This window comes from Mus caroli, chromosome 2, assembly GCF_900094665.2.
Source record: "Mus caroli chromosome 2, CAROLI_EIJ_v1.1, whole genome shotgun sequence".
Lineage (NCBI taxonomy): Eukaryota > Metazoa > Chordata > Mammalia > Rodentia > Muridae > Mus > Mus caroli.
The window spans coordinates 111,087,609-111,110,106 of record NC_034571.1 but is presented as its reverse complement, the minus strand read 5'-3'; the positions used below and the strand labels follow the sequence as shown (position 1 = coordinate 111,110,106).

General features: G+C 43.6%; 1 protein-coding gene across 1 annotated transcript in view; it reads left to right on the top strand.

Annotated features, from left to right (window-relative positions):
- The window catches only part of Gpr176 (G protein-coupled receptor 176), a 93,225-nt gene extending 74,589 nt beyond the window's left edge, over window positions 1-18,636 (top strand). The window contains exons 2-3 of the mRNA XM_021156635.2: window positions 11,608-11,860; window positions 15,404-18,636. Coding sequence (XP_021012294.1) covers window positions 11,608-11,860; window positions 15,404-16,529 — 1,379 coding nt within the window. The 3' untranslated portion in view covers window positions 16,530-18,636. The remainder of the gene's footprint in view (window positions 1-11,607; window positions 11,861-15,403) is intronic.
- Window positions 18,637-22,498: the final 3,862 nt, after the last annotated feature.

Below are 22,498 nucleotides of genomic sequence, written 5' to 3'. Positions count from 1 at the left end.
CAAAAAAACCCCAAATCAACCAACCAAATAAAAGTGCTTAGTGTAATGAAGATGAAGGTGAGCAGAATCGTAGCAGACTACAGGCTTTTCATGTTTGTGTGTGTATGCATATGAGTGTGGTGTACATACATGCATATGTGCACCTTGCATGTGGAGGCCAGCAGAGGCTGTTTAGTGTCTTCCTCTATCATTCTCTGCCTTATTCCTTTAAGGCAGGGTCTCTCCCTGAATCTGGAAGTTTTGTCTTCCCCCACCCCTCTGTTCTGAGGTTTCAGAGATGTGCAGGTCCATGTCCTCACTTCTTATTGGGTGCCGAGATCCCCACTCTGGTGCCCAGGCTTGGATTATATTAGACTGTGACTGTGCCTGATTCTCTGAAGGAACACTTTTGCATCTTCAAAGACCTCTTACTGAGATGGCCTGTGTAGTAGCTACCTAGGATCATATCTAGCTCACCTCTTTGCGGTCAGTTTGGCTTGTTTGCATGCCTGATGATGGAGAAAGCCAGACTGCTTGGTTCCTTTTCACTAAAAGCATCCTCTCCATGCCCATTCCTTTGACATGTCTCCTATTGCTATAGAGGTTTATTTAGTTCATAGTCTAAGAGTCTGACCAGCTTTTGGTAAGCGTTTTATGAGGCGAGATAACTCAGGGTGAAGAGGTGAAGGGAGGCAGGTGTGAGGAAGAGGAGAGGTACTAGGCTCAAGTCACAGCAACATGCTCTGCCCTAAGCCAACCCAGTTGCAGGGGAAAGGCATTTCTATGTCTTAAGGAAACAATCACCTCTTAAAGGCCCCAGAACCCCTCAATGCTGTTATGTTGCCAAGTAACCCTTAACACAATTTCTGATGCAGACAGTCTGTTTAATTTACAGCATCCATGAAAGGAAAATGGAACACGAGGTCTTTCAGGGCTCTCATTGCTGTCATAGTTAGACAGGGCAGGTGATTCTGAGTCTTGCCATAGCTTTTCAAGGAGTACCATGCTTTCCAGGGAGGCTGCTGCCAGTAGGAGAGACTAGAGTAAGGTATTTGTGAACCATGAAGATTTTATAGTTTATAGTCTTGACTTTTTCTTACCTTATTCATTTGTGTATTGAGGGACCCAAGGAACCATTTGAGGGCCTTTGGCCGAGAGAGTCAAGACCATGGCCATTGTCATCTTGATGGCATGCAGTTTGCCTTACCATTTGGAAACTGTTGCTGCCAGAACCTCTGTGCTTATTGCGCTTTTACCTAAAGCTCTTTGTATGGCTTCATTGGAGATGACCCGACAAGGCCATTATTAGAGTCTCTTTTTTATATTCTAAGGAATTACAGCAGTGAATCTCGTTAATACTTTTCTTGAATTATTCATCGGGAACAAGTACTCCAAGAAGAATCAGCTATCCAAGGCTAAATTGGAAAGATGCTTTTCATTCAAAGCGATGGCTTAAAATCCACCATGAATTTTAATATACTCACTGTGTAGCTCTCTCCTGATAATTCAATTCCTGCTTAATTTGAACTCCCTGAATCTTTCTTAAATGAAAGGGTGTCTGAATCAAATTAATTGTAGCTGAAATAACATAATTTTGTCATGATAATAGCGATGGGCTTAAGTAGCGTGGGGCAGATATTAGGCAGTTTAATCATAAGTTATAGCAAATTGACACTTCATTAGTGAGGAAAGGGTACAAATTTCAAGTGAGGGAATAGAATGAATTGTGTTGAAAACCACCAGGCATCACTGTCTGGCTATAAGCTAGCTCTCTCTCATATGCCTCTCTGCGGTCAGAGTTCTACCAACATCAACAGCAAAGGATCCACTTACCACCTAACCAGCATTGGCCTTCTGGGTAGCTGAGGGATTTATCTGAATAAATTGTAAAGAGGGAAAGGTTTTGTAAAAGACCAGATAGAATCTTCTAGCCTCCTTTGGTGATATGAACTTTGAAAAGCTCAGCTGCTGCGTTTGATGTTCTATCTCCTCCCCACCGCCCTGAGGTTGACCCAGCTCAGCAGCGTCTTTCTAATTTTCCTTAGGGGTCATTTGTTGCCGTACACCAAGGAAGTTCTTCCCTCCTGTCTTGTCTTTCCGTCACTGTTCCTTTTTGATCAGTCTCCCTCTCTGGTGAGTGAGAGTTCCCTGTAAGGGTTTGGGTCAAACAGAAGGGTTCAGAGAAAAATATGCACTTGAATTTTGCTCTGGTTTCAATGTGTCCCCCTTTAAACCATTGGTGTTTAAGGCATAGCAGTTGACATGATGGTATTAAAAGTGGGGCTTCTAAAGAAGAAGTGACCTTCTAAAGGTCACGAGGACATTGGGACCACAGCTCTCGTAAAAGAGATTCACATGGTTATTGGCTCACTTGCCCTCCTAGACCTATTGCCTCCAGAGCACACACCACAGGCAGCCATCTTGGAAACAGCATCCCTGGTCAGATAACTGACATGTGCCCTGATCCTTCATTTTCCATACTTTTCAGTAAGAAGCGGTTTTGCTTAAGTTTTTATTTAGTGTGTGTGTGTGTGTGTGTGTGTGTGTGTGTGTGTGTGTGTGTGTATCATGGATATGTGGAGCTCAAAGGACATCTTTCAGGAGTCACTTCTCTCCTTCTACTATGGGAATTCCACGATCAAACTCAGATAATCAGGCTTGGGCAGCAAGTTCTTTTATCCACCGAACCATCTCAAGCCCAAAGTTAATTGGGTTTGGTTACTTATTTCTTTTCTAAATAGCTTAGTCTGTGGTATTGTCACCATCAAACTGCTACTCACCCCTTACAGCCTTACTTTGTCATGAAGAAAGAAGAATTTCAGGACCACTCAGAGAGTGAGTTTATTGATTAAACAGAAAGATAAGATGCTCTTGCCCAGAGAGAAGTGTGAGCATTAGGAGAGAGATGCACTCAAGTGGCTCCGGAGTAGCTGCCTGTGTGATTTGGGGGCTCTGAAATGGCCTTGGGAGACAGATGGTAGGGAGAGAATGTGTGGCTATATTCAGCCACAGAAATCTGTCCTGACACAGAGACCTTACTTTAGGTACCCTGTGCAAGCTTTCAGGTGAAGATGGCAGTGCCATTAAAGACAAATGCATTGAACAAATAAATTCTTCCTCTTGAAGAGGTTAAACTTAAGACAGAGTTCATCAGCTTTTTAACTGCCTCATTTATGGTGAGTCTCAGGACAGGCAGTACAGCTCATCTGTAGCCTTCTTAACGACCTTATTTACGGTGGTTCTCAGAACTGTAGGCAGTGCAGCTCATCTGTAGGCATTTGGATCTTAAGTTTGCTCTGGATAGGCATGTTGAAATTCTGTGGTGTTAGGCAATTGAGAGGTGGAAATCAGAACAAGGAGAGTGGTGGCAGTGGTTGTGGTGGTAATGATGGTGGCAGTGGTGTGATGGTGGTGGTGGTGGTGGTGGTGGTGGTGGTAGTGGTGATGGTGATGTAGGAGGTGGTGGTGGTGATGGTGGAGGAAGTGATGGTGGTGGTGGTGGTAGTGGTGGTGGTGATGGTGATGGTGGTGGTGGTGGAGGTGGTGATGGTGATGGAGGAGGTGGTGGTGGTGATGGTGGAGGAGGTGATGGTGGTGGTGGTGGTGGTGGAGGTGGTGATGGTGATGGAGGAGGTGGTGATGGTGATGGTGGTGGTGATGATGATGGTAGTGGTGGAAGTGGTGGTGATGGTGGTGGTGGTGGAGGTGGTGATGGTGGTGGTGGTGGTGGTGGTGGAAGTGGTGGTGATGGTGGTGGTATAAGGGTGATGGTGGTGGAGGTGGTAGTGGTGATGGTGGTGGTGGCAGTGGCAGTGGCGACAGCAGCATCAGTGTGGGGTGGGTGTTCCTTTTTCATGTGCCATTCCTTTGCTAACCAGCTCTCTTGCCTCAGTGGTCTGCTACAGCAGTAGGAAGGACCAAGACAGGTTCTAGGATCATTTCGTTGCACTCTGGGTAATAAGCATAGGGCAGCCAGGTATATCTTAAAGAAAAGATATCATGCAGAACTGGGAAGTTTGGAGTTATTTATTTATTTTTCACTGGTGGCAATAGGGATTATTGAATGCTTTTAGCAAACCAGTCATGTCACCTTTGCCCCTCTACACTTTTAAATGGACTGAACTCAGGCTCACCCTTTTTGTCCTCTAGCAGAATGTGTTTGCTTATTTATGTATTTTTTATAAGTGGATAACCAACTTGAAGAAAAAAAACTCCAGTATCATAAAGAACCCACATAGAGTCATGCTGATAGAAAATGGAAACGTGTCCTTAGGGATGTTCTTGACTTCCTAGTGATAGGGTTAAAAAGAGTGAATAGTGGGTCTTTTTATCATTAAAATTCTTGGTTGCTTATCTTGTGAGAAATTAGAGGACTTCCTGCTACCTATGGGAAGATCATATTTTTGGCCAAACGACATTTCATCCTCTCCGCTACCCCTCCCTGCCCCAGGAGCTGTTGAGATGGCTTAACAGCTTTGTGATTAAGAGTGCTTATTGCTTTTCCAGAGGATCTGAATGATGAGGATGATGATGAGGATGTTGGTTCCCAGCATCCACATCAGGTAGCTCACAACTCTCTGACTTCCAGTTCCAGAGCAGCCAGTGCCCTCTTCTGGCCTCCATTGATATAGCATGCATTTGGAGCACAGACACAAATGCATGGAAAACATTCATAAACATAAAATAAAATAAAAACATTACATATTTATTATTTACACACTTATACTTTGTTGTTTGTTGTTTTATATTATTTGTAATACTTATATTTTAATTATTTATGTATTTATTTTATATATTATATACTTATGTATAATTTTATTTTACAATTTTAATATACTTATGAAATATATTGATAAAATAAATGTAAATATAAGTAAAACATTTTAAAAAGCTATTTGAAAAAAACTGTAAAGGAGAACCAGTAGGCCCAGTAAATGGGAAAATTAGCATTTCCAGAAACAGTAGACTAACTTGAAAGAAACTACAAGTGCATAAAGATGATTGGATTATAGAAAGGAAGGAAGCCCCAAAACTAACGATGTTGGAATACAGAATAGGTTGCATGACTTTGTTGAAATCCTGTCTTAGTTAGGCTTTCCATTGCTGTGAAGAGACACCATGACCCAGACAACTCTTATAAAGGGAAACATTTAATTGGGGCTGGTGAGAAGCAAGACAGCATCCAGGCTGACATGGTGCTGGAGAAGGAACTGAGAGTTCTACATCTTGATCCAGAAAGCATCCAGGAGAGAGACTTGTCTTCTTCACTGGCAGAGCTTGAGTGCTCAGAGACATCAAAGCCTGCTTACACCGTGATATTTTCCTCCAACAAGGCCACACCTTCTAATAGAGCCACTCCCATGGGCCAAGCATATTCAAACCACCACAAATACATTTTTCAAAGTTGGGTTTGACTACCTCTGATGAATTAGGACTCAATAAAATGGAGGGCTATCTGAGAATTCTCTCCCAGTTTGTAGAAGAGGGTAATTGTTGAAGATATAAATGATACATGCAGTGGGTGAGATCTGATGCACATCGAATACTGGCCCAGGAGAATAAATAGGAAGGTAACAGTGCAGGAGTAAAAGAGACTGAAGCCAGGCCTGGAATAGGGTTTAATCCCAGATGCTTGGCTGGCTGAAGCAGGAAGATCACAAATTCAAGGTCTGTCTGAGCTCCAGAGCCAGGTTCAAGGCTTTCCTGGGCAACTTGGTGAGACCCCTCCTCAAAACAAAAATGGCCTTGGATGCAGCTCAGTCACAAGCATGAGGACATGAGTTTTGATCTCAAGAGTCCATGTAAAAAGCTGGGCAAGGCAGTACACTCCCCCAGTCCCAGTGTTTAGGAGAAAGTGATGGGGGAGAGGTGTCCTACTGGGGCTCATTGGTCAGTCACTCTGTCTGAATCAAGGAGTGATAGACACACATGCACACACACACACACACACACACACACACACACACACACACAGATGCACTGGAGATAATATAGTCTGATACAGCACTTGCCTGACATTTAAAAGGGTTTAAATTTAATCCTCAGTACTGTGAAAAATTACCATCTAGATAATTAACAAATAAATAAACAATGATTAAAAACTTTCCTTAAACATATAGAGAGACCAATTTTTCATGGCGTTTGTGGAGGACCATTGGACATATGTATATACATACATATATATATATATTCACATATACAGAGAAATGCTCATAGGAATTTCTCATTAATAAACATGCAGTTTGGTTTTCTATCCAGCTTTGTATAATAATGGAGTATTAGAAAGAGCTTAAACAAGTCCACTGATATACAGTAAATAAATTAATTGGGATATAATTAGACAAGCACTATTGCTTTATTTAGCTGTCAAGATGATGATATGTATCTACTTTTACTTATTGTTACAGAAACATAGTCCCCATAATGACTAGATCTTGTGCAGTATGCATAGTTTGCTACCACAAAAATCCCTATTTGTGAAAAGCATCCCTAAAGTTTTCAATAGGTAATCACTGGATGCTTTTACTTATTACCCTTTTGTAGGCTTAAAAAATGTGTGTGTGTGTGTGTGTGTGTGTGTGTGTGTGTGTGTGTGTGTGTATGCATGTGTACGCATTTAGGCTACCAGTGTGCAGGTACCCATATAGTCAGGCCAGAAAATGAGTACCCCCAAAAGCTGGAGTCACAGACAGTTGTAAGCGCTGCTATGGTTTCTGGGAACCCATCTCTGGAAGAGCAGTAAGCATTCTTATCAGCTGAGTCATCTCTTCAACCTTTGTCCTTTATATTTTTATACATTGTCTGCATTTTAAGAATTGGTTCTACATCATCTTGGTAATCACGCAAAGGCATTTCATCGGGAAACAGGAGAAACCTGAAGTCCCAGACTAGAAGTAACTAGAGCAAGCCTGGGGGCTCCCAGGCTGCAGCAACCAGATGGCACCCTGGCAAGCAAGCCTCCAGGAAGCAAGCCACTCAGATCTCGTTCTCTCTAATTCCACCAAGTGTTCTCCTCCCCTGTACCGCTTTTAGTGAGCAACTCCCCCACCCCAACTTCTTCTCTTCTTTCTAAAACAAAGTCGATAGCTCCAATATACTTAAGACCACTCCATGAAACGGGGGTGCTAGGAATATATCTATTAAAGCTAATTAAAATATTCTCATTTTCTGGTTGCCCAATGGGTCTGTTGGGAGAGATAAAAAGTATCAAAGAAGGTCAGTTATAAAAAATTAAAACTGGGTCTGGTGATGCTATTCCCAAAGGAAGAGCTACCCCGTGGCTGGAGCTCTGCCCACACGGAAGTGGGTTCAAGCTCCACCCGGATTCTTGATGGAGAAGGCTTTCCTCCAGGCTCCATGGATGCTTGTTTTCAGATTCCCTGAGATTTCTGTGTGTGCCTTTGTGGTGTGTGTGTGTTTGTGTGTGTGTGTGCGTGCCTTTATGGTGTGTGTGTGTGTGTGTGCCTTTATGGTGTGTGTGTGGGGTTTTTTTTGGGGGGGGGTTTCTTTCTATTTAAGGAATCCTGAGCTGCTGGGTTTGCTGAAGCTAGATGTGGTTACTCCATCCAAATTTCCTGCTGTGCACATGAAATTAAAGATTCCTATGCTCTCTAAAGTTCTGATGTAGTAGGGTTAGATGTAAGGACTCTGTACTTTAGAAGTTTCGTGGTGATCCCAATGGTCATGTAGGTTTATGAACTATGGGCTTGGGGCTGGAGACTTGATGACATATGGTTACTCAGTAAGAAAACATCACAAGTGTTTACACACACACACACACACACACACTCACGTACGCACAAGCATGTTCCCACTTATTCAGGATAAGAGGTGCTTATACTGATACCACTGTCACCATGGTGATAAGCTGAACGTAATGACATATGGGCACTCCTCTGATTTGGAAGCCTTGCCAGGCATTTCTTACACACTTGGCTCAGCAGGTAAGCACTAGATGCTTTTGCCAGCATCCCTCAGAGGTAGTCATTGTCAGGGCTTCCTCATCCAGGAAGCTGGTGTTGGACTCAGTGAGTCAGAGTCCTATAATGGGCACCCCCTGAACCTGCCATGGGACCTACAGTGGGAATGTGCTGGCTTCCTGCTGTGGACCCAGGTTGGAAAGAGCAGTCCAGCCCAGGAGCATGGGTGAAGGCTGGTGAGTCTGTTGCCAGTGGGTGTTTGGGACTTGACTACAGATCAGACTCAGACAACTTTGGAATGGATGGATCCAAGTGCTGAGGTGCCCAGCAGCCCCATGGTGCTACAGGAGGAGACTTAAACATGGGTGACAGGGTTAAAATTATGGATTGAAAATCCAAAATATATGTTGTTTCAAATATACAGACTGTGGGACCAGTGCAAAATGACTCAGCTGGTAAAGGTGTGACCTTTACCTTGGAGTGCTACTTTAAGCTTGGAGACCATAGTCTGATGGCCAGAAGTTTCATAATGGTGGCTGACCATCACATATGCACCATGGCAACCCCACCCAACACAGGTGTGCATGCAAATACACACACATACACACATTAAAACAACAACAACATGAAAATCCTCAGGATTTTGATTCTCACAAAGGGAATAATTTATTTATGAGAAGTTCTTTAAGGGATAAAGATTCTTCTAGCAGTGAAAATCAAATATACCGCAATGTGTACATCTCTTCATAGACAATATCTTCCAGTGGACTATTACATTAATAGATTCTGAGCATATTTTTAAGTCTTGCCTGTAACACTATGTAAAGAAAGATGCTTTGGTTAGACTCAAATCTGTGTACCAGTGAAGAAGGGCTTCCAAATCAGGAGGATTCTCATAAATCATTGTTGTTCAGCTTATCACCATGGTGACAGTGGCATCAGTATAAACAACTCTTACCCTGAATAAGTGGGTGTGTGTGTGTGTGTGTGTGTGTGTGTGAGATCACTGTTGATGTTTTCTTGAGTCACTATCATCAAACTAATACCGAGTGCTTTAGAGAATTCCTGGAAACAGCTGGCCCACATGTCTAGATGTTTCAGTTGGTTTTTCTACATTGTCTAGAAGATCACAGAACATTGTGTTTGAGAAGACCTTGACAGTAAGTTCTGTACATATTCAGGGACAAAGGCAGCTCCTTGGAGTGACCCTGCCTGGAGCTCTGGATAGCCTGTGCCCTGGATAGCAGGCTTAGTACCATGTCCTTCCCATAGCGTGTGGCTCTGCTGTCAGATTGGCTTACTAGCAGGCATCCTCTGGGCAGATGCACAAGAGCAAGCAGTGTCCTAAGCGGGATGCCCTAGTTACAGAATGGACCAAGGAAGGATAGGCTGTGTGGTACTGAAGGGTACCACAGGCTGATGGGCCCTGGCCAGCTTGACGGGCTTTAGGCTCCATGTGTAGGAGTCTGAGGGTTGAGTTTAGAGCCCACTGTGCTGGGGCATCTCTGTAGCTGCAGCTCTTCATCCCAAATGGCCCCCATGCAGTATGTCATTCTGACTTAGGGTTTTCTTTGGAAACTCTGATGACGACATGCATACTCCCAAAATGGATAGCTGCACTGCAGGGACTTTTGATTGCTGTCTGTCCATGTATTTTGATAAATTCATTTATTTAATGATTATTTATAAGATGCCTACTCTTCCTAATAATGAGCTATGTAAGGACTTGTAACTGAACAAGGGTGACATATGTTTTCCCCAATGAGAGAGAAACAAATGGCTAATAATAATTAGGGATGTACTGTAAAGGCACAGCAAGGTATTGTAATGTACAGTGGAGGAAGAAATGCATGTGTTTGAAACAGAGAGATCGTCAGAGAAGGCCTTTTGGAGGAGACAGTATTTAAACTAAAACCTAGATTAAAAGGAACCAAACTTATGAAGAACATTCCAGGCAATCTAGAAATGCTACACAAAGACATGTGTGGTTAGTGTTAACCTTGGTGTAGCTCAAGAGCAGCCAGAGAGCTGATGTTCTGCAAACCAGAGGAGGAAAGGTGTGGGGTCAGACAGGCAAACACCAGGTCCTGGAGGATGACACATTGGGAGAGCGATAAGGAATCGGGCTTAGCTGGAAACAGGAGTCTGGAGAGAGGAAAAGGCTCCTTTGGGACGTGAATCTGGGGTCATCAGCATTTTGATGGGAAGTCACAGGGAAAGGTAGTCTAACTAGGAAGAGGCTGTAGCAGCAGTGAGTCCCTGGAAAAGACCAATCAGAAGCTGAAGGAAGTGGGAGGGTAGGAACAAAGTTGGAGAACTAGGCTGTGGAAGCCATGGGAGGAGAAACATCAAAGAGAGGTGGTTGATGAGGTCATTGTTATGCAAAATCTAGAATTTCAGTGTCCCTCATGTGGGTCACTAGTTACAGGTACTAGTGGTTTTTGTTGTGTTTTGTTTGTTTTGTCAACTTGACACAAACAAGGATGATCTGAGAAAGGAAATTTTAATTGAGAAAATACTAACATCAGATTGGCCTGTATCAACTCTGTAGGGCATTTTCTTAACTGATGAGTGATGTGGGAGGGCCCAGCTCACAGGGGCAGTGCCAGCAATGGGCAGCTAGGCCTGGGGACGTGAAGGTAGCTTTACTTGAGCCTGGAGAGAAAGCTGGTAAGCATCACTCGTCCACGGTCTGCTTCAGTTTTTGACACCAGGTTCCTGCTTTATCTCTTGCCCTGGTTTCCTAGATGATACACTGTGGTGGAATGTGAGCCAAATACGTGCTTTTCTCCCCAAGTTGTTTTCGGTCATGGTGTTTATGACTGCAACAGAAAGCACACTAATTAACTGCTCGTGGCCACTAAGCACTTTAAATGTGACCATTTCCAACTGAGAGAGTCTGGAAATGTAAAAGCAAAACCAACCAACCAACCAAAAACAAACAAACAAACCACACTGGATTTTGTAGACAGCACAAAATCAAGAATATAAAAATGTTTTATCAATAATTTATCAGTAATGATGTGTTGAATCATATATTTGGGATTCATTGGGTTAAATAAATCACAGTGTTTTAGGATTAATTGGGTCAGATGAAAGACATCATTTAAATTCATTTGCTTCCCTCTGTGAGATACTAGAAAATTGTAAAAAAGAAAAAAAAATTAAAAAGTGTGGCTCTTACTGTGCTTCTTCTGGATTGTTCTACAACGCAGAAATCATTAGCAAGTTTGAGAAGAGTAGACTGCCTGATGGTCGGAGCCATCAGTTAGTGCATACACAAAGTCCTGGGTTTGATTACAAACTTTGTAAACTGGATGTGGTGAACATACTCAGAAGAGTCAGAAGTTCAAGGTCACCATGGGCTATAGGAGACCTCACCTTAAAAGAAAAAAAAATTAGACTGCCTGAGACCTGACTGATTTTTTTTTTTAAATACTGCCCATAAGACTGCTCCATCATTGCAGAGTATCTTTTGCCTGGAATCAAATAACCAAGTAGCAATGCAATTTCATGTAGAATTTTTGGTATGTATGTGCGCTAATAATTTTGCATAAATTGACACTATGTCCTTGAATAGCCTGAAGTAAACTCTTCACATTTTAATATATTTAACCTGTGTCTTTCCTTCCTTTTTTGTCATCTTTCCTCTTTATTTAAATCCTTAATTCACTTTTACTTTTTTTCTTTTGTTTACATATCTGGCCAGGAAACTTCATGGTGTTATGGTCAACTTGCCGCACAACAGTGTTCAAATCTGTCACCAACAGGTTCATTAAAAACCTGGCCTGCTCCGGGATTTGTGCCAGTGTGGTCTGTGTGCCCTTCGACATCATCCTGAGCAGCAGCCCTCACTGTTGCTGGTGGATCTATACGATGCTCTTCTGCAAGGTGCTCAAATTCCTACACAAGGTGTTCTGCTCTGTGACTGTCCTCAGTTTTCCTGCCATTGCCCTGGACAGGTAACTGAATTTATTTAACTTTTAGCCGTGTGTGTGTGTGTGTGTGTGTGTGTGTGTGTGTGTGTGAGAAGAGGGTGTTAGTTAGATTTTCATCTCCTGGAGTTGGAGTTACAGGCATTTGTAAACTGCTCAGTGTGGGTGCTATGAACTAAACTTGGGTTCTCCAAATGAGCAGCAAGTGCCTGTAAACAAATGCTTAGCTATCTCTACAGTGCTGAGATTTTGTTCTTTTAAATGTATTGAAAGATGAGTGTCATCATGTGAATGACAAGTAGTTAATACGCCATATACTTTTTTTTTTTTAGTTTGCTTATGGCCATCAGAAAGAGAACGTGTGTCCAAAACAGAGTCTTAAAGGGATGAGTTGGTTTATACACCAGGATGCTACTGGACCCTGGTGCTGTTCCAGCCTGGTTGGGATTGGTATTTGCACTGCAATCTGAAGTGGCTTGCTTGTCTGGTTGATAACTTTGCAATTAGGGCTCTTTGCTGCAGGATGAAAGTGTTTCTGGGAGAAAGGGGATGATTTGGTGGCTGTTTAAGGGAGGACCTGAAATTCTTCTGGAGGAATGAGTTCTGGGGTTTCGTGCAGCCCTGTTGCTACTTTTCTCTTCCATCAGCTTCAGTGGATGTCTGTAAATGGATCAAATGCCTTAGTTACTGTTGTGTCTCCTGACTTGGGCTGAGGGCACTTGCCTCAGTTTACCTTCTGACGCTGTTGTGATGCTTTGATTTCTGTTGGGTCATTTCATGGCAGGCGTCCTTCTGCAATTCCCTTCTGCCCCAGTGGAGTCCCTTTTTTGTTTTGATTTTTAAAGGTGGTGTCTTTCTGTGTTGTCTAGCATAACTTCAAATTCCTAGGCTAAAGTGACCCTGCTTTAGCCTTTCTTTTAGCTGGGATAAAAGATGCACATCACCACACCTGGTGTTAGCGAAGGGCTAGGTCTTCACTTTTACTTATGAACTATTTTTTTCAGCAAGTTTTTAAAAATAGCTTTGACATATAGATTACATGTTATAAAAATCACCTATCTTAAGATTCAAGTCAATGAGCTTTAGTTCCTTCTTCGAATTGTGCCTGCACTACAGTCTAGTGTCAGAATTTCTGTAACTTTCCCAAGAAGCCTCATGCTGGTTGATTCTTGCTCCCATATCCACCATTCCCATTGCCATACCTCAGGCAGCCCCGAATCTGCTTCCCAGCTCTGTCTGCCTTTGTGTGGCAGTTCATGTAAGAGGAATCATAGAACCCAGGGTCTTTTGTTTCTAGCCTCTTTCACTTAGCATGCCAGAGCATGTATCAGCATCCCATTAGTTTTTTATGGGCACATAAAAGTCCATTTTGGACCCACCACAGTTTGGTTACTCATTTACCAATTGGTGGTTATGTGTTTTCTACTTTTTGGTTGCTATGAATGCTGAAAGTTGTTGGTTTTTTGGTTTTTGGGTTTTTTTTTTTTTTTTTTTGCTTTATGTGTATGTGTGTTTGGTCAGCATGTATGCATGTGTTTTGTGTGTATATGTCTGGTGCCTGCAGAGGTCAGAAGAAGGCTTGAGGTCCCTTGGAACAGTTGTGAGCTGCTATGTGAGTTCCGAGAACTGAGCTCAGAACCTTGGAAAGAACTCAGTTTATAACCACTGAACCCCCTCCCCAGACCAACGTGGAAAACTCCTAAAGAATAGGGCTCGGTGAGAATGAATTGTATAATATGGATCATATTGTTGTTGTTATATGAGATCAGTGCAATAGTTTATTTTGTGTTGGCCCTTGATCTTAGACATGGAAATATAAAAACAATAAAAAAAATTCCCTGTTTTTGTCCTGGCTGATAAACCATTGCATTTTAAATACCATCACTCATACAAAAAAGTCAGCAAATGTTCCTACCTTATTATTCAGAGATACTAATTACTTGCAGACATCAGTGAGGTGCACTTGAAGAGGGAAAAAGGATCTTTTTCTCTTCCTTGCATCCATTTGCTTCTTGACACTAAGTGGGCAAGTTAATTAGGAGGCCCTCCTACACTTCCCACACCCACTTCTTAGAGATGTGCACACTAAGAGCATTATTTCTGATGAGCTGTACAGATAAGATGATGTGCACATCTTACAGTTTATTTCCCAGTGTGTAACAGGATGGGAAAATGATCGTGTTTAAGCAGATGACAACCAGAGCCAGGACACTCCTGAGGCTCGTTTTCACGCGTGAGAGTGGTCTCATCGGATGTCTGTAAAGTTGTGATTAGAAACGTTGATCTGTACTCAGAGCCAAGGTATTTTAAGAACATGCATTGTTCATGCACAATCTTTTCTTATCTTCCACGGGAGCCTAAATTAGTAGACCCCTCTACACATTGTCCCACCCTCCTGTGATCACCCATTGCCTGTGCATACCGCCATGGTTTATGTCTGTGTCTTGGAACATTCCATCTCTGTCCACCATCAGATCCCACAACAGTGCCACTTTCTCTGATAGTTCCCCAGGTAGCCTTACATGCTCTGGGCCAACCACCTACTCCTCATGGAGTGCAGAGATGTTTGTAACTCTTCAACTTTTCAAGTTTGTAACTCGGTCTGCACAAGCATGCCCACAGCATCTGTTGTGGTTCATTGTCATCTGTCCCCATGAGTGAGGGGCTGCCATCAGGGTAGGGAGATCAACTCCAGTGTTGGCTGCCAGCAGAGCTAGTAAGAAACATCTCACCACACCTCTGGTGACTGGTGGCAGCCCCTAGGTGATGGCTATGAAACTACTCAATCCTCCCAGGTCATTGATGACATGAAACCAGGCTCAGTCTGGAATTTTCCCTTGCTACTTAGAGAATGATTACATTGTAGTTTGGAAGGAGGGAAACCCTATGTTATTTTAACAACTAATTAATGATGTGGGCCTTTCAGACCTGCTGGTTGCTCTTAGAGTTGTGATAACTGGCTACTGGGCAAATACCATGTGATTGGCTGTGTTTGATTGAGAGCCATCATTCATCTGGGTATCTTCTGCTGTGGGCAGCCTTAGAGACTAACAGCTTTTAGTGTACAGGCTGGGGGGGGGGGAGTCTGCTTTTGATATGTATGTAGATAAATTTGTTGCAACAGTGGCTTTTAAGTTTCTTAGAGGCTTCACAGTATAGAAATTTTACAAGTTACTCCTTACCATTACATTGAAAACTAGATATCCTTTGCGCAGGGGGCTTTTAAGGATCTATACTTTATGCTGAGGGCATAGGAGATCTTAGTCCCGGTGGCGATAATTCTAAGGCTAGCTATGAAATGAATTTATTTGTTTATTTTCCTGATAGAGTCTTAATTGCTGCATGGAGACAGTGCTTTTCTCTGCATCTTCACAAAGCTTCTTGGTTTATTGCCCTCCTCATTGTACCCCAGAGTCCTCAAAACATAAGGTCTGACTACCTGACTTTTTCGAATGATTCCATCTGACTCAGTTCTTGTCCCATCTTGTCTACCTATGCTAGTTTAGGTTCCCCTAATTTCAAGAGTATTTTTTTCCCCTGTGAAATGAATTTTGCGTTTATGTCATGCAGGTACTATTCAGTCCTCTATCCTCTGGAGAGAAAAATATCTGATGCCAAGTCTCGGGAGCTAGTGATGTACATCTGGGCTCATGCAGTGGTGGCCAGTGTCCCTGTGTTTGCTGTGACCAATGTCGCTGACATCTATGCTATGTCCACCTGCACGGAAGTCTGGAGCAACTCCTTGGGCCACCTGGTGTATGTTCTGATCTACAATGTCACCACGGTCATTGTGCCCGTGGCTGTGGTATTTCTCTTCCTCATCCTGATCCGGAGGGCCCTGAGTGCCAGCCAGAAGAAGAAAGTCATAATTGCTGCACTGAGGACCCCACAGAACACCATCTCTATCCCCTATGCCTCCCAGCGAGAGGCAGAGCTACATGCCACCCTGCTCTCCATGGTGACAGTTTTCATTCTCTGCAGTGTACCCTATGCCACCCTGGTTGTCTACCAGACTGTGCTCAACGTACCTAACACCTCTGTCTTCTTGCTTCTCACGGCCATTTGGCTGCCCAAAGTCTCTCTGTTGGCCAACCCTGTGCTCTTCTTAACTGTGAACAAATCGGTACGCAAGTGCTTGGTGGGGACCCTGGTGCAGCTGCACCACCGGTACAGTCGCCGCAATGTGGTTAGTACAGGGAGTGGGGTGGCTGAGCCCAGCCTTGAGCCCAGCATGCGCTCGGGTAGCCAGCTCTTGGAGATGTTCCACATTGGGCAGCAACAGATCTTTAAGCCCTCGGAGGATGAGGAAGAAAGTGAGGCCAAGTATCTCGGCTCAGCCGATTTCCAGGCAAAGGAGGTGCTCACTTCCTGCCCCGAGGGCGAGCAGGAGCCACCACAGCTTGCACCGTCTGTGCCACCTCCAGGCACAGTGGACTCTGTACCTCGGGTGTCCCCAGTAGCTCCCATAGAATCTGGGATATTTCCTGATAAGTATTCCCTGCAGTTTGGCTTTGGGCCTTTTGAGTTACCCCCTCAGTGGCTCTCTGAGACCCGAAATAGCAAGAAGAGGCTGCTTCCCCCACTGGGCAATACCCCAGAAGAGCTGATCCAGACAAAGGTGCCCAGAGTGAACAGGGTGGAGCGGAAGATGAGCAGAAACAATAAAGTGAGCATTTTTCCAAAGGTAGACTCCTAGCAAGACCTGTGAGGGCCTGGAAGCCACAGGGAGCTTGTGTATTCCTGCTCCCCCCTCACTCTGGCTGCAAGCCACCGTGGGGCGACAACTCCTCTATGGGGCAGATGCTTCTGAGTAAAAGGGAAGTCTACATAAATCCAATGTCCTCTTTATTGAGGGAGTATATATTATCTATCTTAGTGGTCTGTGTCCTTCGTCACATTCAGTGTAAGGTGGGCAGAACGGAACATTTTTCTGGGAGATTCCTCCTTTCCCTGTGTGCAGCAGAGAACTCAAAGGGAGTAGGCACTCTGAGGAGGCCCAGGATAATTATGGGTGTCAATGGCCACAAAGAGGAAGCTGATTTGGTTTTAATTTTTTTTTTTTGAGACTGGATCTCTCTATGTAGCCCCACCATATAGACTGGGCTGGCTTTGAACTCAGAGATCCACTTGCCTCTGCCTTCTGAGTGCTGGGATTAAAGGCCTTGCCCGCATGCCCACTTAAGAAACCTATTTGGATAGCTAAATAAGAATAACAAACAGAAAGATATCTGTACTGAGAAGACAGAGCCATAGTGTCCAATGCTGTTCACTAGATTTTGCAACCACCTGGATCCTGTTTGCCGATACCCCTCATCCGGATTTCTGGGTCATAAAGGGGGGATGACTGGTCCTACTTTGTGGCAGACAGGGCAGTGTCCGAGGGAGCCTTTTTGTCCTTGATTATCTTTCCATCCTGTTGGTATCACCAAGGCCTCCCACAAATGTACAAATGTCCCTTCTGTCACCAGTCACCACTGCTGCCAGGAAACCACTGCCAACCCTTCGCTGTGTGTCCATTTAAACTGCACTTGATCAGCATCAAGGAGAGAAGCTTTGTGGCAGTGAAGGCAGGTTGAGAAATGCCCACGATGCATAGCTTTTCTTTCTTTGACATGATCTAGAACAAAAGACTAGAGTCAGTATAGTGGGATATATTGAGTGACGTATAGGCACAAAGTAAAACGTCATAATTGGCAAGTGTTTGGAGTTAAAAGTTGCTGAAGAAATGTAGGTGACATGCACTGGGTCCTTTGGCACCTTTAAGGTAAAATTCCTTTATTAGCACAAGTGATTCTGCCCCAGGACTTGTTAGTCTGACCTATAGAATGGGCCCGCCTGACAGTCTCATTTTCAATATGTTCAATGATTCTGGTCCCCAGAGAAGGTGAGCAGAGCAAGGAGAAATAATGATTGCAAAATGCTAAAGCAATACCCACCCTGATTTAGCACTTCACCCCCTACTTCCCAGTAAAGGTTCAGTATGAGCCATGGTGGATGGGAGAATGTGTTCTTTCAGCAGCCCAATGTCCTGGTTCTCACGTGTGAGCCACTCTGGGACTGATGTACCAGGCCTAATTCCAACTGAGCCCTCCCCTCATATGTCAAGTCTGCAGCTCTGCTCTTCTTTAGGGTGCTTTGTTCTTGTTCGTGGTACTTAGTGGAGCCAGCTGGGTGGCTTGAATGGATGGGTGTTCCTTACTGGCAAATCTCTACATCTCAGAGGCAGTGGTCCTAGCAGCCTGTTTAGTCATGCTGGCTCATCTCCCCTAGGCAGAAGCTCAGTCCATGTGTGGGGAGACTCCTTTTCTTTCCTTCTGTTGTATTATGTCTTGTGAACCTCAAAATCTTCTCCTTGAAGAGGGAGCTCCTTCCTTTCTGTGAACCACCTCACAGACTTGTTTGCTTGCCATAGAGACAGGGTACTGCACCCCTCTTGAGGCTCTGTGGCCCTCCAGGCCCTGTGTACATGTCATCTGTAGCTCTTGGTCCTGACACTGTGTTAATGCTGTGGCCCTTCAAGCTCATCTTTCAAAGCCTTCTTAGTTGATACAGCTTTTACTAAGGGGAAAAACACAATCCTTTCAGAATATTGTGTGTACCTGAGGAGAACCTGTGAAATAAACCTGTGTTGCTGTCACCGTCCTGACATGTGTATGTATGACTTAGTACATTCTCAACGGCAGAGTTTGGTTCACCAAATTCTCATGTATGCTTGAAAGAGAAGGCTGACGCCTAACAGGCTGTCACCGAGTGTATTTCTATACTCTTTGAAGAATAACATTTTAATAAAAATTATAAAGCTGGTTCTGAGCTCGAATGATTGCTTGGGCTGTTCTTCTTCCTTGAACGTCTCCTTAAACATGGCCTCAAATATAAGACAGCCATTTGTCTCCCAAGAATGCAATCACAGCACCATAGAAGCATTTTCCTATGTTTGTTGTTGTTGAATGAATGGAAATTAATTCCCCAGGAGCAAATGCCACATCTGAATGAATGTCACAAAGATGAATTCTGAGTTGTGCTGGGGTGGGGTGGGGTGGACTATGCAAATCGCCCAATGGCTCCATGGCAGTGGTGGCATGAAGCCTCATCAACTTTCCAGTCTGTAGGAATCTAGACTTGGACAGGTGAGGAGACTGCCACGTGCCTCAGTTTCCTTTCTGTGACGTGAAATGATAATTGTGACAGGTTTTATTGTTATGACGTCATCTCTGATTAGATTGAATTGTGTCTACAGTCAGCCCCCGTTGGGCTCATCTACTCTTTGCCCTGCATGCAGCCAAGGCTCACTTTCTCTGCTTTCTGCCGTGGGAGAAGTTATTCCTTCGGGGATAATATTTACCCTCGGGACATGGAAATCAGTGAAAAATACCCTTGCTCTCTGCCCTTCTGCTTGACATTCACAGGAGACATCCGTCCAGTTCTTAGAAGGCTAGATAGAATTAAATGCATGTTGTCACTTTGTTGCCTAATCAATGCACCCCTAGATTGGCTCTGACTCTTTTTATCTGGATTTTTCCAGCCTCATTTATGCTCTGAAGGATTCCCCTAGCCCCCCAATTTTCTACCTGCACAAAACTTTATCTCAAACTGTGTGTTCAGTAAAATCCAAAGCCTATGAGAGAAATTCATGAACGTGCATAAGGGTTAAATGGTGTGCCTCGACAGGGTCTGGCCCGAATACAGCTAAAGCAAGACCGGTCCTTAGTGTGTTTTTAAAAAGAGATCAGGGGATTTCTTTAAAAATCACAGAACTGAAATTAACTGGTGTTTTTCCAAGTTGTTCTGACAATGATAATCACAATGCTGATACTCTGGACAGTGCCTACCCAATGCACCGTTTAAATCCCCAGGGAGAGGAACCGTAATCCACAGCGTTACTTTGGACGATCCAGAAGCCATATCGGAAAACAAATGCACATAAATTACGATGCCAGTGACACGGAAGGAGAACAGAACATACAGAGGGAGTCAGATGTCACGTACAAACCCAGAGTGGCCTATCTACAGGGAAGGAGGCTCAAGTCTGTCACCCGTAGCACTACATTTCTACTGACATTGGCAATCAAGCCTGATTGGTGGGACTGGAGAGAAGAGCCCCTCGTTGCCCTAACTCTGTGATATTCAGTTTATGGCACAACTGTATCCAGGGATCAGGGGGGCGGTATGCACCACAGACCTGGTATGTTCTAGGGGGAAAGAGTTTATGTTAGAGTTTTCATGAATGATAAGGATTAGTAACTTCATATTTTTAACTGCATTTTAAGGGTTTTGAAATTTTCATAATATATACAGTGCACTGGGATCATATTCATACCATGTCATTCTTTCTTATCCCCCAACTCCTGCTAACAACCACTTTCCTCCCAACTAGTCTCTGCGCTACTTTCATGTCTTTTTGTTTATTTTTTTGACCCACTGAGTTTAATTAGAGTTTTCTGCATGAGCATGGGTTGGGGGTTATTTTCTGGAGCATGGCAACGTACCAGTAGTTACACTGCTGGCTTTTGAAAAAGGACATCTCCCTCCCTGGCAGCCATTGACTAATGCTTTCAGACAGAAAGTATCTACGAAGATATAATGTCACTAACACTGTGACAAAGTGATTCCCGCTCAGCATAGTTACAAAATTTTACTGGGTTTAAGCCACAACCGGTGTGCTCGGTTAGAGCTCTGTGGCCCCAAGAGAAGTACAGCATGGTAAATAAGAGGAGCGTGTATGTGTGAATGAATTAGTCACTGTGGTCAGTACGAGCTCCCAGGGCAGCTGCGAAGGCCTTTGTGTGGAAAGCTTTTAGAATAACTATAAAGGATCTCTGAGTCCCCAGGTATGAAGCATTGGGGCTAAAATATTCCCTCTGCTTTAGGTTCCAGCCAGTGTTTTCCCTCACTTGTGCCGAAGGCATCAGTTAGTTAATCAGGAGAATAAAGTCCTGGGGCCTTTCATAAATATGAATCTGATCTCCAGCGTGGCTTTATGGAAACCTCCACAGCTAATCCATGTTCGCAGCATTCAAGAGTCTCTTACTGTCAATTTTAAATGAATTAATGATAGGTGAATGAATAAATACATAAGAAGTACTAGCCTATGGGGCAGTGGGATTTCTGGTGGGAAATCTGCTGTTTAGGGGTGCAGTTGCTGGCTCTTAAGAATTCCTCTAAGGACTTTGGCCAGGGCTAATGGCACGGAAAGTGGGACTCTATATCCTTCTCGCCTCAACCCCCCCCCAACTCTTGTTTGCATTCAGTAGAGACTGTGTAAGTTCTCAAGCCGTGTGTGTGTGTGTGTGTGTGTGTGTGTGTGTGTGTGTGTGTGTGTGTGTGAATACTGACATGGTTTCTGAGGTACATAACTGGCATGAACAATAATTATTTCTCCAGCTGTATTGATCAGAACTTAATGATCCCAACTTTATTTCTGTTTCTATTCATTGAAATCAATCAATAAAAAAGCCTCTACAGAAGGAGGTGCTAGAATGAACACAAAAATTTCCAACCCACATTTCTCTATCCAGCCAGATTTCAAATGTAAAGGTAGAATAAAAATCTTTACAAATAATCAATTCTCAGAGAATTTGCCTCTCATGAATTCTTTCTAAAAGACACTAGAGAACATTGTCCTATAAGAGGAGGAAGAGGAGGAGTAGGAGGAGGGAGAGGAAGCAACTGGGGTTAGACAGACGGTCTATGTCACTGATGAGAGCAGTAGTTAACCCGCGTATCCTAAGAAGGGGACCCTAGCGTGGCAGACAGTGCAAAAAGCACTGAGGTCACCAGTCTATGATGGAATGATGTGATTTGAGACATGTCTCAGTCCACTTGTGCTCCTATGACAGGATTCCACAGACCAGATGACTTATGAAGAACATATGTGTTTCTCGGTTTTGGAATATGGGAATTTAAGATCGAAGTGTCAGTAGATTCTACTCTGTGGAGGAGGGCACTTCTGTGCCTCCAAGATTGGCCTCTTATTGTATTCTCTGGAGGTCTGGGATGTACTTGCATAATGAAAGTAGAAAAGCAAGCCCATTAGGTCCATGACATCTCTCTCTCCTTTTTTTCTGAATGGAGTAGTTCCATTCAGAAGGGAAGAGCCACATCTTGTGGCTTAATCACCTTGTGAAGGTCCAACATGGTAAAGGCATCACATTTATGTTAATGTGATTTTCACCTTGTGGTCCTTTGTTCTGTCATGGTGTTGCCATTATAATCTAATAAAAGTAGAACATGTGCTTAGGATGCATGAGGCTTCCCATTCAGTGCCTAGAACCACAAAAAGCAAAAGCAAAACCTACCAACCAAGCAAACAAACGAACAAAACAAAACAGGCAAAACAAACAATAACAAAACCCAGGCAAAAAGAAGGCAAGGAAAGCAGGCAGTTCAAGTGAAAATTTTTGGTTTCTTTGGAGACTCAGTTGTATCATATGATGTTTTTTTTCTGGAAACTGTCTTATGAGAGGATGTTTTTGCTGAAGCAGACACACAGAGGATGTTTTGGTGAGAACAGACTCATGGTGTTTTTCTGGAAGCTGCCTGGGAAAAGGGCATGTGATGTTTTGCTAAAGCACACAATTGAGAGAACACATAATGTTTGGAAAGGGCATAAATATAACCCAACGGACAGTAGAAGACACTCTGGCATTGGTTCACCTTGCCTTCTTC